We start from the raw sequence: 17063 nt of genomic DNA, 5'->3' as shown, positions 1-17063 counted from the left end.
TTCGAAGGGACCTCAAGACAAAATTAAACAATTGTTACATTTAATGAATTCAAAAACATCATTTGGTTGCTATCAAATGTTTAGATTTGCAGTTTGGCTTAAATTAAAAACTTGCTTTATTCTTAGAAAGCTTGTGTGCCGACCATCCCATCAACGTGACAGCTGACCCCATGTTAGGGCTGGTTGGCACAAGTGCACAACTTCAATGTACTAATTCTTGGAAACATTTCCAGACATTAAAAGTATTTGTTATGCTGTTCAACTATCATTTGCTGCTAGAAGAGGTGTTGTAATGTATGGTATGCCTGAGATATACAGCAGAAAGTGAAAACTATGCCTGCATTCCCAGCTTCCCATATACATTCTTGTGACCCTGATGTCAGTGTCCTCTAGCACAAAAAACATACTTTCTGCCGGGGACTGCAGAAACTGCAATGCTTAATAAAATCCTCATGCAGTTGTTCTCAGATCAGATTGGATGTATAATATCTATAAGCTCAGGCTCACATTCAGCATGTCAAATTTACTTTCAGTATTTTTTTTATACTTGGGGAATGTGTACTGCATAAATGTACCTTTAATTTAATCATTTGTGTTTTTATTCCTGTTAAAAGTATTTGTTAAAAATAAACAAATAAATTAAAATGCTACCCAAGACATGATTTAGTGCATCTCATGATCTTGCATCGGTTTTCAGCCGTGACCTCCTCACTTACGGGTGTACCCGCAAAAGTGACAAGGCGGTTAAGTAAGTCTTAATGGCTGATTAATAGTCATGTTATTGCAACAAGGTGCTAAATTAACATATAACATGTAATCTTAACCCACACTTACATATTGTCTATGCCAGTGGTGTCCAGCTTTGGTCCTAGTGATGCCTGGGAGAGTTTTGTTTCAGCTCTCCAGGCTGGCTTTACTATTCATATATAATTAATAATTTAATATATTGAAGGCTGTTAGTTAGCAGAAATAGATTTTGGCTGGAGCTAAACTCTACAGTGTGTTAGATCACCAGCACTGGGGTTGGGCACCTTTGGACTATGTTATACTGTAACATTAACAGTAAAATAAAAAAGTTAATCTCTAAAAATGTTGCTTTAACCATGTGTGTTCTTTTGTTCTTTCACTAGTATTTTCATTCCATTATCAAAAATCATTCAGAAACTCTCTCTGCACAGAACGTGCAGGGTCTTCCTTAACCATGTAAATAAAAATTAATCATCCTTACCTTTGGTGGCATGAGACCTCTCTTTGTTTTAGACTATAATTTAAAGACTATTTCAGTGCACTTGCGAAGTAATCCCCTACTAAACCATCATGTCATGTCATGTAAATTCCTAACAGAGTACTCTAGCACTGACATTGTGGTGAATGGTTTTGCCTTAAAACTGTTTGACTGTATTTCAGAATCGTGTCCTTGCTGATTCCGGCCACCAGTAAAGCCCGAGTGAGGCGCACTGGCATTAGCCCGCTGCATCTGGCCGCAGAACGCAACAGGGACGACGTCTTGGAGCTTCTGATTGAGGCTGGCTTTGACGTCAATGCCATTCTGTCTGAGGACCGCAGAAAGATGTATGAAGATCACCGCAGCACTGCTCTATACTTTGCTGTCATTAACAACAACATTGATGCAACCAGTATGCTCCTGGAAGCCGGTGCCAACCCAAACCTGGACACCTTCAGCCCTCTGTTAGTAGCCTTGAGGCAAGGCTGCATGACCACTATGACATTACTGATTAAGCACGGCGCAAACATTAATGCGTATATCCCAACGCACCCCACCACCTTTCCAGCTACTGTAATGTTCTGCATGAAGTACCTCTCAATGCTCAAGTATCTAATGGACAATGGCTGTGATGCTTTATCATGTTTTAACTGCGTCTACGGCAGCAACCCTCATCCACCTTTGAAGACCACACGCAGTAACAGAGAGGACAGTGAGCCACAGAGTGTCTGTGTTCAGGTAGGTATACACTATTGGGCAAAGGTCAGAGACCAGATGCCTTCATTTATTTTATTTATAGTTAAAATAACCGTTAATTGTAAGTTGTTTCTTTTTTTTATTGTCAGAAAAAATAGAATATTCCACAAAAGTCACAAGAACTAAATATAATATAATTTTTTTCAGTATTTAGTTTTCTCAATGTTGCCTTTATTCTTGCTTCCATTCTTTTCAGTAGACATGCTTCCAGTTTTTCTTTGAAATCTGCAGGGATAAGTCCACAAAGTCTTTAATCTTAGAAGTCGGTTGAATTTTTTTCATCTCACGATCCAATTAATCCCAAACATTTTCAATGATGTTAAGGTCTAAGCTTTATATATCTTATATCTTAAATCTTATCTTATACATAAGATTTATAAATTTCCCTATGTTGGTATTATGGCAGTGCTGAGAATGGCCCACTACAATAATCCACCAATAATATCTGGTCAGTAGTGATGCTTGGTCTTATGGTGGTCCCTTTCCACTGATGCACAGGGTACAAGAGGGCTGACAAAATTATGCAGCGACAGATAGGCTACAGTAAGTAAATGTAAACGGAAAATTACACAGCCACTGAGTGTATGTGGAAGGTGTATCTAATAAACTGGCATCTCAGTCTACGATTTATGGTCTTGCCTGATTTCTGTTTTCTGACTGCTCTTTCATGTTGTAGTTATTTGAAGTTAAGTTCTAATGTTTTATATTTTCTAGTTTTGTGAGGTGATCTCCACTAACACTTACAGCCGGTGGGCAGGACCCATCATAGACGTGCTGTTGGACTACGTTGGTCATGTCAAACTTTGCGCCCGGCTCATGGAACACTTGGACAGCTACCCAGACTGGGAAAGCATCAAGGAGAAAGCAAGTATGTTTATTAGAACACAAAAAACAGCTTATGTTGCTTTCAAGTGCAAACTCACCATTTTAAACAGCACCTCATTAAAAGTATGGTTTGCACTTGATGAAAGATCTGTCTCTACTGATCTCTCAGTTTTGTATTGTTTTATGATCAGCCTTTTTACACCCCCCTGCCCCCCCCCCAAAAAAAACAAAAAAAAAAACCTTACAATACAGTTATTAAACTTGAGGCCTATTATTTGTTTGCTACCATTTTTTAAACTTGCATTTTCTAAAGAAAATACAGAGTGAAAATGTTGTTTAAGCTGGTATTGCTAGGAGATTTATAGACAGCACTTATAGTATTCCAGGTGGTTGCAAGAGTGTTCATAGTTGGTTTCTATGACATTGTGGATGGCCGTTAGGTTGCTATGGCTTTGAACGTGGTTGCTAGAGTGTTATTAAGGTGTTGCTGTGGTCTCAGGTGGTGTCTAGGCAGTTGCTACGGTATCTTACATGGTTGCTACATGTTTGCAGGAGGTTGCTATGATATTTTAGGTGGTTAGGGTGTGGCTAGTCTACTTGTATCATAGTTGCATAAGGGGGTGTACAAACTTTTGCACAACCATTTTTTGATCATTCATCATATGGGAACAAAAAAAAAACAGATTTTTTTAGCAATAACCTCATAGAAAGTGTAAAGCACAACAAAAAGCTGTGTACAAGCACACTTTTAACATTTACACCAAACTTTCTAGAGTTGGTATAGTGTGGATATCTCAAAAAATAAAATAAATTGGAGAACAGCAGTGTTGTACATTGCAAAATAACTACATTCACAGAAACTAAAGCATGAGGTACATAGTTATGAGATTGAGAAGCATCAACAGGTTTACAGAGTGGAAGTTCAATTGTTAGCACCTGATACTGCACTATAAGACATGTAGACACATTTTATATTTTCCTTCTCTTCAATATGTTCTCGTTTCAGTGCCTCCACGTCCACTGATGCAGCTCTGCAGACTCAAGATCCGCCAGCTGCTCGGCATAAAGAGACTGAAAAAAATAAAAAGGCTGCCCGTCCCTGGACGACTGATCAAATTCCTGAATCACGAGGAACGCACACAAGACTATTTTGGGTCTGAACTCTAATCAGAAGAAGGGAAATAGAAGGAAACAACATCCAGCGTATCACTGGAAACATCTGGAGAATTTACTGTGCATTTAGCTCACTCATATTACAGCATAAATGCATTTTGTGTGTATATATTTTTCAAACTTTTTCAATGTAAATAGCAGCAGGAATGATATGACAATGTTGTAATGTAGACAATGGCCTTAGTTATTAAATAGTAATTTATTTCTTCATAGTTTTCTTAGGTAACAGTGGTGGAGTTTAGCGAAACCATTGCTTTAATCAATATAGTGGTCAAGTTAAATAATGTGCTTAATTTTATTTTGTAAAATACAAGTAATTCTTTAACTGGTGAAGTTGATTTTTTCCACTGAAATCTAAATTCCAAAAGTTTGACTCTGCATAATTTTTTTTTTTTTTATGCAAATTGAAGTCAAAAATCTTAAAGAGCTCTAATGACAAAGAGGCATCTGATCCATGCAGTTTCTATTTGTTTAAAGTTTAACTTTCAGTCTTGTTTCATTTCTTCACCACTGGTTAAGACAAGAGCTGTATGATTAGTTGTATTGCACTTTGGTTAATAATTTTAGGGTCTTTATTTGTCAAATAATTAGAAAAAAGCTTACTTTTTAGGCGAGGTTGAAGGTTTAAAGCTGTGTGAATGAAGTTAAACAACTGAGATTTGATTTATCAGGCCTACTGTGAAATACAGAGCAGGATTTCCACATTCAGTTCTTCAAGCACTTACAAACTCATCTCTTCACTTGCTATTTAGCACCAAGGCCTATATTAGCAATTTCTGTACAATATATTAAACCAACCACAGACCATATTATCTGCCCAGTGACTTAAGTCCTAAAATTCAGAGGTTCTGAGTGTGGACACTAACAGGTACTAACAAAGAAACATTTTTAACACTGACAGTTGTGGATTTATGTGAGTTCACTCCTTAATTCTGTGCATAAAAAGAAAATGATGACCAAATATATTCATGTGGTAACAGATGTGCCTACTGTGTGAATTTGCTGGTTTTACTGAAATTACTTGAAGAAGCCTACATATAGAGACATCTAGTAACTATTTATTAAAATGTATTATGAGTATTATTTCTTCCTGGCTGTGTTTTCAAGAAACAAAGAGACATCAATTGTCTACATGCATACACAGTCAGACTGCAGACTGCAAATCATATGCTGTTGTGTCATTTATCTAATACTAGCCCTGTAGAGCTAACAGTGGAAGAAACTGAGACTTCTAAAGATGCTAAAACCATTTCTTGCATGTGTTGTGCCTGTCCCTTGGTGTTATTTTGTAATATGAGCACTAGAGGGCACAATATGATCAAGACTGTCATTTCACTTAAATACAGAGTAAGAACACTGCACAGAGTTATTTATCATCTGAGTGATATTTCGGCTGATATGACTATTGTGTATCTATCTATCTATCTATCTATCTATCTATCTATCTATCTATCTATCTATCTATCTATCTATCTATCTATCTATCTACACATATATACACATATATATCTATGTACAGTGCTGTGCAAAAGCAGCCATTTGAGAACATCATTTTCAAACTTTATTTGTCTGTAAGTGGTTTGTAATTTATTTGCTCAGAAAAACACAAATATCAGAAAAGACACAGCTAATATTAATATAACAAATAAATATTAAATACTACTTTTATGCCAATATGTTTATTTAATAATTTCCAAATCTATCATCAAAGCTAATAGTAATTATTAACATCCAGTACCTGATTTGGCTTGGTCAGTGTTTCCTTAAACTCCCAGGGAGCACAGGTTACAATAGTAAAAGTGTTTGTATGATACTTAAATTGAGTGTTATATAAAACACCCAGTAAAGTTTAAAAGGAAAAGGCAAGATGGAAATATAATAAAACATGCTTATGAGACCTATTAGAGAACCTGAAGACAAAACATTCTTAATAATTTTTACTATGAATATATGATTTATTCTGATGTTGAATGTTGGTTGTAAACAGTAATTATACACCATATGGATAGAGGTATTGGGACAACCACACATTTCACCTGCACTGTTAGAAATAAATGTACTTTGCAGGCATATTTTTCATTCATCAAGGTACAAACAATGTAAATGCACCCTCAAGGGCACAACAGTGGAGAGAGAGTCTGGGTGTGAGGAGTCAATGCAACTTAGAAAATATCGTTTCAGTAGATTATGGTACAGTTATGTTCCCTGACTAAAGGTACTGAGATGTACGCCTGAGGGTCCCATCCCAGTGACAAGAGGTGTATTGCCCCAATGACAGTTTTTCCTGAGAGTGTACAGGAGCTTTTATGATACCATATTATAAATTTATGGATATTAACATGGAGTTAATTTAGATTTATAATTTAGATTGAACCTATTTTGCATTGTAATTCGTGACTCGACTTTTAAGAAGACAGTGTCGTGGTCTCCAGTCACAACATGACGCTGCATGAGAGAGGTGCATATTTATTAGCTTTAACTACAGTGTTTGTTATGTGAGCCTATCCCAATCCACGTCTATAAAGCCTGTGTTTGGAGTGCACGTGAGATGCTTCCTGTAGTGTTTAAGTACATGTGAGCTGCTCTGGCAAGTTTAGTGCACTCTGCCTCCTTGAGATCATACTGCTATTTCTCTGACAGCTGCAGCTCTGCACAAGACTAAAGGTATGATACCTTTAAATGATTCTTATTAGTACTTTTATTAGTAAAGTTTCATGCTATATATAGGCCTTTTGTAACATTTGAAAATTAATTCATATCTCTTTTTATTACTCACCGAGTTGTACAGAATTAGTGTGTATTTGTATGTATGCTATACAATACTGTAACAGTATTATTTGCAATACATTGTGCTGCACTTATATATTTTATTGTATTGCACTGTGTATTGTAGTTTACTTTATTGTTGAATGCACTGTGAATTGTAGTTTACTGTATTGTATTGTATTGTATTGTATTGCATGGCAGAGTTCTGTGCTCAACTCTGTTCCTTTTTCTCTCTGTATCTCCAGTGACTTTTGTTTCTAGCAGTACCTGACCTCAGGACTGTCTTTTTCTCTAACCTATTGGAAACTAGCAAAGATACTTTCTCTAGACAGACAAAGCACTTCTTGTAAGTCGCTCTGCATAAGAGCCTCTGCTAAATGCTGTAAATGTAACACAGCATGTGAGCATGATGAAATGCTTGTGTAGACTTTATTGTGACTTCAGTGAAATGCCCCACACTATCTATCTATCTATCTATCTATCTATCTATCTATCTATCTATCTATCTATCTATCTATCTATCTATCTATCTATCTATCTATCTATCTATCTATCTATCTATCTCTCTCTCTCTCTATCTATCTATCTATAAATATATGGATATGTGTGATGATATGCACTTTTGCATGACATATAAAATGCATGTATGATGTTAGTAATTCAACTTCAAAATTGAAGAAAGAAGATAGTTACATGTGTCCGGAATGATGAAGAGAGCTGCAGAGGACGCTGAAAAGGAAACCTGACTAACATTGACTTTAATACAATGAGGCTCTGCCTATAAACTAAAACTCTTTGTGTTTCACTAATGAAACCCAAAACTTTACTTTAAAAGAAATAAAAAGATATTTTTGAAAAAAAAAAAACATCAAAAATGTTAGTTCACCACATGATCTATGTAAATATCTAAGCTCTAAATATTATTATTATTATTTTATTTTATTTATTTTATCACTGTGGGACCACAGTTTGAACTAATTTGATACAATTTTCCATTTGATGCTTCAGACGTCAGGTGAATTATTTGAATTACATCTCATAGAATTCACACCATATAAGGTTACATCAGAATTGTAAAAGCCATTGATTCTCTCTCACGCTTGGTGGATCTACATGGAGAAAAGTGTAAGAATAAAAAATCATCACGCTCTTCTTATGAAAACCAAAAGCACAGAGTGACTCCATGGGAATTTTAAAGACATCCCGATGCACATGCAGTCCTAGCATCCTGTTGCAGCCTGTGTTGTTGTATTTGCACTTTCCAGGATGCGACGGCCTAATTACAGACTACAGGACTCCAGCAGAGGATTGCCGTGTTGTGCACAGTATCCATGTCTTCTATACTTGATACATCCTTCAGCAGCTGAGAGGGATTATTCTTGGACTGAGAAAATATGAAGAGCTTGCAAAGGAAACAAAGCACTAGCACAAAAATAGAGTGTTACTGTAATTGATAATCACATTACCACTGCAATGCACTGCACTACATTACATAATCACAGGAAGAATCATTGAGTGATTGTTGGCATAATCTAATTAGAATTGTTAAAAGTATTACAATGTTCTGTTTTATGTTGTCAGCAGTGCTAACAATACATCTTGCCATATTACACAGGTTTGAGCAAGATTAAGTCATTTAATCCTAATAATGTCCATATATTAATCACTAGATCAATGACCATTTTAACTACTCTTATCTATAAAATATATCATACCAACCCTTTCACAACTCACCTGAGGTTTTGTTAAAAGGCAAATCTCTGAAACAGTGTGTCTTTGATGAAATATGCAAGGTGAGGATGAAAGCTGAGATCCCTCTAAACGTCTCTACCTCTGAGGCCACGAGGTCCTACTCCTTTCTCAGCAGTGATGGGACTCGCTGTGTGGCATGGAGGAGATATGATGGAACATTTTACACCACCAAAGAGCCAGAAGAGTAAGAGGCTTCAGTGCCATCACTTTGCTTTAAGAAATGATTCCCTGCTGATACACAGTATTGTGCAAAAGTCAGAGACCACCCCTCACCTATTTTACTTAAAGTAAAAGGCAACTAAGTATGATGTACTTGTTTTTTAAAAAAAGAAAGCATGTTGTTAACAAAAAATGACACAGAAGTATAATATTCAGTTTTGTTGTGTGTCCACTCTTTGCCCTTAACTCAGCATCCATTCCTTTCTGGAAACTTGCGTTGCAGGGATAGGTTTCCAAATCTCCAAAGTTCAGTCTTAGAAGTTGGTTGCATTTTCTAGCAATCTACATTATCCCAAGCACATACTGTGATGTTGAGGTCTGGACTCTGGGGTGGTCAGTCCATTGTTCTAAGAACACCAGCTTCTTTGTTTGATTTGCACATCTTATTTTTTTGTATACCAGATCTTGCACATTTGTTTGGAGTTCCATTCTCTCTCTGTCTTTTATAGTTTTTAAAGTTCCCTTTTGGAAGGTCCTGTTGTTTCACCTATTTTCCTTTAACTTCACCCTTTCACCCTTCACCCTTGTATTTAATAGCTGTTTTTGAATGAAAATGAAAAAATGAATGGTGCTGATTGGTGGTGTATACGCTTCCATTGCCTGTTAGCCACATTAGCCTACAGCAGCTGCAGGGCAAATCTCAGGACACAGACTTCAGACAACAAATATATCATGACTGATCAAATACATTTTGACTTAAGAGGAGAACTGTGTGGCCAAACCACCTCTTTAATTAGCCTGTGCTACTCTTTTCAAGGCTGATTGACCCTGTTGTTGGAGCTATCCAAAGCGGTAATGTGGATGTTTTGCTGGAGATGATCGCTGCTGGGAGAAGTTTGAGAGAGAGATCTCAGCAGGGCTGGATTTCTCTGCATGAGGCTGCGGCTCATGGACAGGAGGAATGCCTTCATGTGTTGTTGACAGGTGAGAAGAGCAGAAGTAGACTTGACCTCAACCTTCCCATTCTTTATATACACAGGATCATTATCACCTGGAAGCAACTCTACATCAAGGCAGCTCTCAGATTACCTCAGCTTTGCACCTCTTTTTTTCCACTAACGATTTCCATTAACGTCAACGTCATGACAATTCAGTTTCCAGAAACCTTGTCACAGTGTAAACTATAAATATAGAATAATGCAAGTACATGAAGTTAGAACATTAATGTCATAATGCTCAATTTCGTTGTTGCTCAATTTCGTTGTACACTGTGCAATGACAATAAACCCATCTTATCTTATCTTATATCCTTCTTTCATTCAGTGCACCCTGAGCTGATTAACAGGCGTGACCTGAAACAGCGCACTCCTCTCTTTTTGGCTGTGGAAAGTGATCAGCTTGCCTGTGTGGAGTGTCTTCTTGATTGGGGCGCTGATCCAAACATTGGCAATAAGGATAGAGAGACCCCCCTGCATGAAGGTACCAATAGGGTTCATTCCCACCACAAAAACTTAAAAAATGTAAAAGTTTTACAGTCCAATTGTGCTTTTTAGTGTGTGTCATTCAATGTAATAACAAGATCTATGCTCACTCAACAGTTTATTACAAACCAAACAGTCATTGCTTTCCAGAGAATCAGGAGTTTAAAAAATGATACAACATTTTAACTTAAAAAAAGTTAGTAACCTGGATTGACCTAAAACTTTGAGTTCATTCAACCAAGTTACACATGTAAAGAAAGCGTTTTTTAGTTAATTTAGTGTTAGAAGTTATTGAACTCAAAATAATATATAACTAGAGCAAGCTTATGTATTTTTAAGTTAAAAAATCATTTTTTTACAGTGTGAGCATTCCAGCAATGAGCTTGTTACTGTCGATCTGATGTTCCCTGTCTAAAGATGGCATATTTGTTACACAAACATAGCCAAGTTACTGTTCAACAAATTAAATTAGAAGAAACAAAATCAAAAATACCATCAGGATGTAAAATATCTGACTTTCATTGACAGCAGTTCTACTTTACTGCACAGTGAGAGCATTTCCCATCTATTTATGCGCATCCTCTTGACATCCTCATCAATGGCTTCCTCATTAGTCGCCAGTTTCTCACCAGACAGCCACTGTTGACTGAATATTAGTGGTTGGTGGACCGCTCTTAGTCTTCCCCTAGGAACAGAACCAGTGAGGCGGTTTGGATTCTAAGAGCTGCATCAATCTTGGGCACCCCTCTGATGCAGTGCCAGCCGGCTGTCAAGATTTCCTCTCAGCAACTCTAACCTATCATAGATCACAGCGCAATCACAACATGCACAAGTCAATAAAGCATCAGAAAGTAATCTCTTGGCCTAACCAAGGGGAAATGCTAAAGCTTTGTATGCTGGAAGCTGGGGTTCAACTCCTGGTTTGGACTTTAAGGGTAGCGCTTTTGGCTTGTACTGAGAGAAACTCTTATTACTATGTTTAGTTTCTTCTGAAACATGATTACACTGTCTCTCTTTATGAAAGTGCAATATGCTGTGAAGTAGATCAAGTTGCTCATGAATGTCTAAAAGTCTTGTGCATGAACCTGATTGTAGTAATAACAAGTTTCAAATATCTGTTTTAAACTAGTCAAAAAAGTGGAAGTAGATGTTTCTAATAAGGCGGGCTCTGAGTGTATTTAAAGGTGAATAAAATGCCATTTATATTGTCCAACGGCTTAGCCTGTGAGGTGGAGAATGCAGAGATGGTGAAGCTCCTCCTGAATGCTGGTGCTGATGTGAATAAGAGCTGCATCCAAGGCTGGACTGCTCTCCATGAGGCTGTGTGCAAGAACAATGTGGAGATCTGTGAGATGTTACTGAAGGCAGGTGCCAAAATCAGCACACCCAACATGTACGGCCTAACACCCGTCTTTGTGGCAGCTCAAACTGGAAATGTAGAGGCATTAAGCCTCCTCATACAGTACGGTGAGTCAGCAGCCCATGTTGAATCAGTCACAGTGGTGCTCAAACCATTATATTAAAACCATATATGGATAATGTACCAGTAATTTAGATTCTGCTGAGATATTGCAGATTTATCCATTATTTTCAGAAAGGCCGTTTAATTGCTAAGCAACTGATTAAGCAATCTGTCTCTTGTTGAATGGCCCAGGTGCAAATGTCAACAGTCAGGCAAGTGATGGTGCAACTGCCCTGTTTGAAGCCTGTAAGAACGGCCATGAGAGGGCTGTAAGACTGCTCCTGCTGAATAATGCAGACGCCAACCAACAGACCAAAACTGGACTCCTCCCACTTCACACTGCTGCCCAACGTGGCCATCATGGGTTATAATCATAATTTTTCAGCATATTTTGTTTAAATATACATTATACAAATAATGCATATTTGCAAATGAAATTGTTTACCATTTCTTTTACAGTCCTTTAATTAGATTTCATTTAGAGGGCTGATGTTATGGAAAACTTTTTTTACATTTCTGAAATAAGAGTTTAATGTAGTGTGTAAACACTGTTAAATCTCAAAACATATCATTCATATAGTCAATGTACATGAGTACACAAAGGTTAAAAATGCCTTTGGTCACATTAAATGTTTTTGTTGACTTAAACAAGGCATTGTTCTGCAAGTTTTAGTTACCTGATTCTGTTTATTTGTTAAGTTTAACATAACATAAAATACAAAATATGCCATAACCCTTGCACAGGTCACAGTTTGTGTTTTATTACAATTTTTTCTAGTATGTTAAATTCAGCAAATAAACAATAATTGTTCATGAAAATGTGACCAGGAGTGCCAAAGGCTCTGCATACACATGTATGGAAATAAGCTGCATTGTTTTGGTGATGTCATCAAAGCCAGCACATCTAGCATTTTAGGCCTGCCTACAAATGCTGAAGTTCTAAGGAGTGTTCTGGCTCAGACTGTTTTCATGATGTCATGAAGGCCATGAATATAAGTGGACCTTAGGGGGGAAATGTAGGATATGGGCCCTTTAAATTATACATTCTTAGCATTCACTCTAACTCTAATTCTAACATCACCCTAAATCTGAATGTCACTATGATCTTAATTTTAAATCTAAAACTGTCTAAAAAGTTTATTACAAATTTAAATATTTGCAGATAAGCTAAAGGGGGCATAAAAATAAACAAGGGTCACCAATCTGGTCCTCAACAAATTTCATGCCTCACATGTAATCGCCTGTTTGATGACTGAAAACAACCCTTTCATTTATCCTTCATGCAGAATTGTTTCCTTGCTGATTCCAGTCACTAGCAGAGCCAAAATACAGTGCAGTGGCATCAGCCCCCTCCATCTCGCTGCTGAACACAATGAAGATGATGTCCTGGAGCTCCTGCTCCAGGCTGGCTTTGACGTGAATGCTCTGCTGGCTCCAGAGCGTTCTTGCATGTATCTGGACCGGCGTACCACAGCGTTGTACTTTGCTGTCAGTAACGGAAACACTGAAGCCGCTGCCACTCTCTTGAAAGCTGGTGCCAACCCCAACCTGGACTACTTCAGGCCCATACTGGTGGCTTTGAGGCAGGGCTCCGTACAGATGGTACAGCTGCTTGTGGAAAATGGAGCCGACGTAAATGTCCACATACCGTACATGTTGACCAGTTTTCCAGTCCCGCTCTGCCTAAACTACCTGCCCTTGCTGAAGCTCCTCATGGACAATGGATGTGATGCTCTGTCTTGCTTCCAGTGCAAGTATGGAAACAAATCACATCCATCCCTGAAGCCCAATTCCAAGGATGGTCTCAGTGTCAACAGAGAGGAACAATGCATGCAGGTTTGTACAGGAAACTAAATAGATGGAGCTGGTTTCCGGATTAATTTCAAAATAAACTAAAAAACATGCCCCTACAGTGATGTTTTATAGCTGGAGATGTGCAATCATCTTTGTTTTGTTCACTAATCAGTTTTTTTATTAATTTGCTGACAGTTCTGTGAGATGATCTCCCATCCTACAGTGAGTCGCTGGGCAGGACCCATCATAGACCTGCTGTTGAATTATGTGGGTCATGTTAAACTCTGCTCCAGACTCACTGAGCAGCTAGACAGCAATAAGGAATGGGCCTACATCAAGGACAGAACAAGTGAGTTGGTGCTCAAGATCAGCAGTTCTCAAACCATGGATTGTGACCAACAGTTAAGGACAAGGGGACACTTATTTTTGGTTTTATCCTCAACAGCTAGTTAAAGTGGATCTTAGATCAGATTTGGGACCTATGCTGTTTCTGTACTGCACTGCTGCCACTTGCAAAAGGCTCCTGGAAGTTATATTTTCTGCATTAAGTGTTGTGTAAATACTTAGCTAAATACTTAGTAAAAAATTAGCTGATTAGTTACATCAGGTGTGTGCAGTGCAGGGCAGGGGATCTTCTAGAAGCTGGGTTGGGATCCACTGCTGTAGATGCTGTGGGTTTCTTAAGCCCCATAAGGCCCCAAGGCTTGCCGGCGGGCCCAAAGTTTTATTACACATTCCTATAACCCAAGAGTAGCTCAACCAGTTTGCACTGAAGTCCCTGTATTATTACTGAATAATAAACCTTAGTATGTAATAACTTCAATGGGTTAATACAGTATAACACACATTTCAATAACTATGTAGTTTTAAAGACAGTTGTTTTTGTTATTGAGCTCTTATGCCTTCTTTTCTTTGCATTGTTTTACTTAAGGGGCTCCATGTTCACTGAAGCATCTCTGCAGACTGAACATCCATCACCATGTTGGGCCACACAGACAGAGTAGAATCAACAAACTCCCTCTTCCAAGAAGACTAATCCTGTATCTGCACCATGAGGAGTAATGAGCAAGAAAGCAATGTGTCCATTTCAGTACTTAACTTAACATGACCTTATCAACTTGACCTCACCAGTTCCCCTTGGAGAAATCTTTGATGCTATCTTAATTATCAGAACCTCAAGCCATTCCTGAGCTAATTTGATTACCTTTACATTTAAGTTCACAGTGGATTTCTTTCTCACCATACTATGTAAATGTTACACGCCTATTGAAAACTTGCAGAATCTAAACTACACTATCAAAAGAGATGGTTCTCAAGAACTATTTAGTAAGGAAAATGCTTCTATATAGAACCATATACACTTAAACAAGCCTTTGCATGATTAAAGGGTTGTTTGTATCATGAAAGGGTTCTTCAGATTGATGGAAAATGTGTATGAATGTGCTATAGACAGTTCTATATGGAACCATTTTGAAAAGTGTTCTATATAGCACCCAAAAGGGTTCTTCTATTGTTACAATATTAAGATTGTAACAATATAAGAACCCCTTTGGGTGCTATATGGAACCATTTTCAAAAAGATTCTGTATAAAATCTTATACAGCACATCTGTTTACTGAGTAAATTGGCCAATCACAGCCAGATATGTTAATTATTAAATGCAGTATCATCAGATTCTTATAACTGATTAGTAACAACCTGATGGCAGATTTGTAACATAAACCATAATCGTTGCTTTATGATGCCATTTATAATGGCTGACTGATGACATTTGTCACTTTCCACACTTTCCGTGTGGCCAGAAGGGTGACCATTCTTCACTTCAGGGTGACACTGACCACCAAGTGTCACCCTGTGGCTATGCCTCTGGCTAAGAGTTGTAGAGAAATCAGCACTACAATATGTTAAAATGTATAATATTTTAAAACTATAGCACTCAATTTGCTATGCTCAAATAATTTATCTAGCATGATAATCTGTTACACATGACAGCTTCATCATTTTCTATTCCAGCTAAAAAGGTTGCACAGTTGGCAAAGAAAAGCAATTCACAATTTTATCCAAAGCCTATACCCAGACAAAGTATTTAGTCATAAAATGTGTGTATTTTATGTTAAGACATCTCAAAATCTTTACATTACAAAGCTTGGCTTGCTACTTAGCTCTCTGAAGGTAACCTAGTTGAAGGCATGTGCTATCTGATTGAAAAATTCACTGCTTGTCACCCCCTCCTCATCTTATGTTGTGAGTGCAACATACAGTAGGTGTGATGCACTTCTGGGTCAAAGTTGGCAAGGTCACTTTAAAAATGATTGGATCATTAAAATGATCAAGGAATATACACTATTACTGATATATATGGTGCTCTCCGTACAATTCTCTGAATAACACATTAAACATTAAACAAATATGTAAATATGTCTTTGTGGTAAGGAGTTGTCAGTATGTTTAAGTGACAGATTTTTGGGGGTTGTATGGGTTGTCATATAGATTTTTTCCCAGTTGCGAAAACTTGGAATTTCAGCTTTTTGTTTGAAAGAACAATCCCAGTACAACTTGCATGAGGCACAGCACTTCCTCTGCCCTTCTTTCTCCTGCCCTTTAAAGCCCTTGCAGCTGTTGCTTGGACCAAGGCAGGTCCTGCAAAAGGTCACTCAAACTTAGAAGGCTATAGTATTCCTTGGGAATAGCTATAAATACCTAATGCTCAGCACCTGCTAGGATAAAGTGTTACTCTCACTGCTATGCCTGCAGAGGGCAGAAGAGAGTTTTTAATATCTGTAGAAATTACTGTGATGGTGGCAAGAATAATTTAAATATTTATTAGTGAATTATATATGTAATAATAGGGCATAAGCAATCTCATAATGCCATTCTGTAACTTTCTTGTGGAATAAATATATATCTTATAATGATGTTAGTATGTTCCTACATAAGGCTCAGTTTGTGAGCAGTAATGTGGAATATCCCTTGAATGAAATTAAAAATCATATATAAAGAAATTAAATAAATGCTTATTAATCAATTAATACTTAATTCAAATGATAATAATAATAAATAATAAGTTCCCAATTTTTTTGCTTTACAGAAATATTACTAATTTGGCTTCCCTGGCCCTCTGATAGCTTAAACCTGAATCATAATGACTATAAAGACTTACTTTATTATTTTTTTTGCTAACACTTTATGATAATAAGGTAATAAGGTAATAAGTAACTAATCAGGAACTAAGCAGGAATGAATGTGTAGTGCTGAATTCAATGTAGTGCAACACTTCAGTAACTACTCTTAACTACCAAAGACTACTAGTTAACTATTCAGTAGGTAATACTGAACTAATTATTAGGGTAGTTCACTATTAACTAAGCAACAACCACTGAGTCTAATAGAGAATTGCTTAGTAACTAAGGTTTCTTAGAATAACTACTCATAAATTACACATCAATTTAACATTAATTGCTCAATAGCTGAGTCTTGCAAGATTCCTGTTGAACTATTAACTGGTGTAGTGTATTCCAAGACTTCTAAAAGTAGTGAAATTCACTACAGAGTGTGCAGTCTCTATATTATAATGGATTATATTCTCCATTTCTATTCACAGAAACAGGTATCCTGAAGGTGATTACACGAGTGAATACTCCGTAGACAGCCACAGTGTGGCAGTACTGAT

General features: G+C 37.2%; 2 protein-coding genes across 5 annotated transcripts in view; both read left to right on the top strand.

Annotated features, from left to right (window-relative positions):
- Positions 1–5062, top strand: part of LOC108424533 (ankyrin repeat and SOCS box protein 2-like) — a 43068-nt gene extending 38006 nt beyond the window's left edge. For 3 of the 4 annotated variants that reach the window (XM_037537708.1, XM_037537711.1, XM_017692616.2), the window contains 4 exons: positions 698–748; positions 1408–1963; positions 2696–2849; positions 3813–5062. In XM_037537708.1, the coding sequence (XP_037393605.1) occupies positions 698–748; positions 1408–1963; positions 2696–2849; positions 3813–3973 (922 nt within the window). In that variant the 3' untranslated portion in view covers positions 3974–5062. The remainder of the gene's footprint in view (positions 1–697; positions 749–1407; positions 1964–2695; positions 2850–3812) is intronic. The other variant, XM_037537709.1, reaches the window with a different exon arrangement.
- Positions 5063–8544: 3482 nt separating this feature from the next.
- On the top strand, positions 8545–14455 carry LOC108424420 (ankyrin repeat and SOCS box protein 2-like). Its single transcript, XM_017692460.1, has 8 exons — positions 8545–8681; positions 9474–9640; positions 9980–10135; positions 11359–11604; positions 11792–11963; positions 12886–13435; positions 13589–13742; positions 14325–14455. Exons 1-8 carry the CDS (start codon positions 8545–8547, stop codon positions 14453–14455), a joined length of 1713 nt encoding a protein of 570 aa, XP_017547949.1.
- The last annotated feature ends 2608 nt before the right edge of the window (positions 14456–17063 follow it).

The sequence above is a fragment of the Pygocentrus nattereri genome, chromosome 4 (assembly GCF_015220715.1).
Source record: "Pygocentrus nattereri isolate fPygNat1 chromosome 4, fPygNat1.pri, whole genome shotgun sequence".
Lineage (NCBI taxonomy): Eukaryota > Metazoa > Chordata > Actinopteri > Characiformes > Serrasalmidae > Pygocentrus > Pygocentrus nattereri.
Note: the sequence above shows the minus strand (reverse complement) of the source record. Positions and strands in the feature narration are given on the sequence as shown.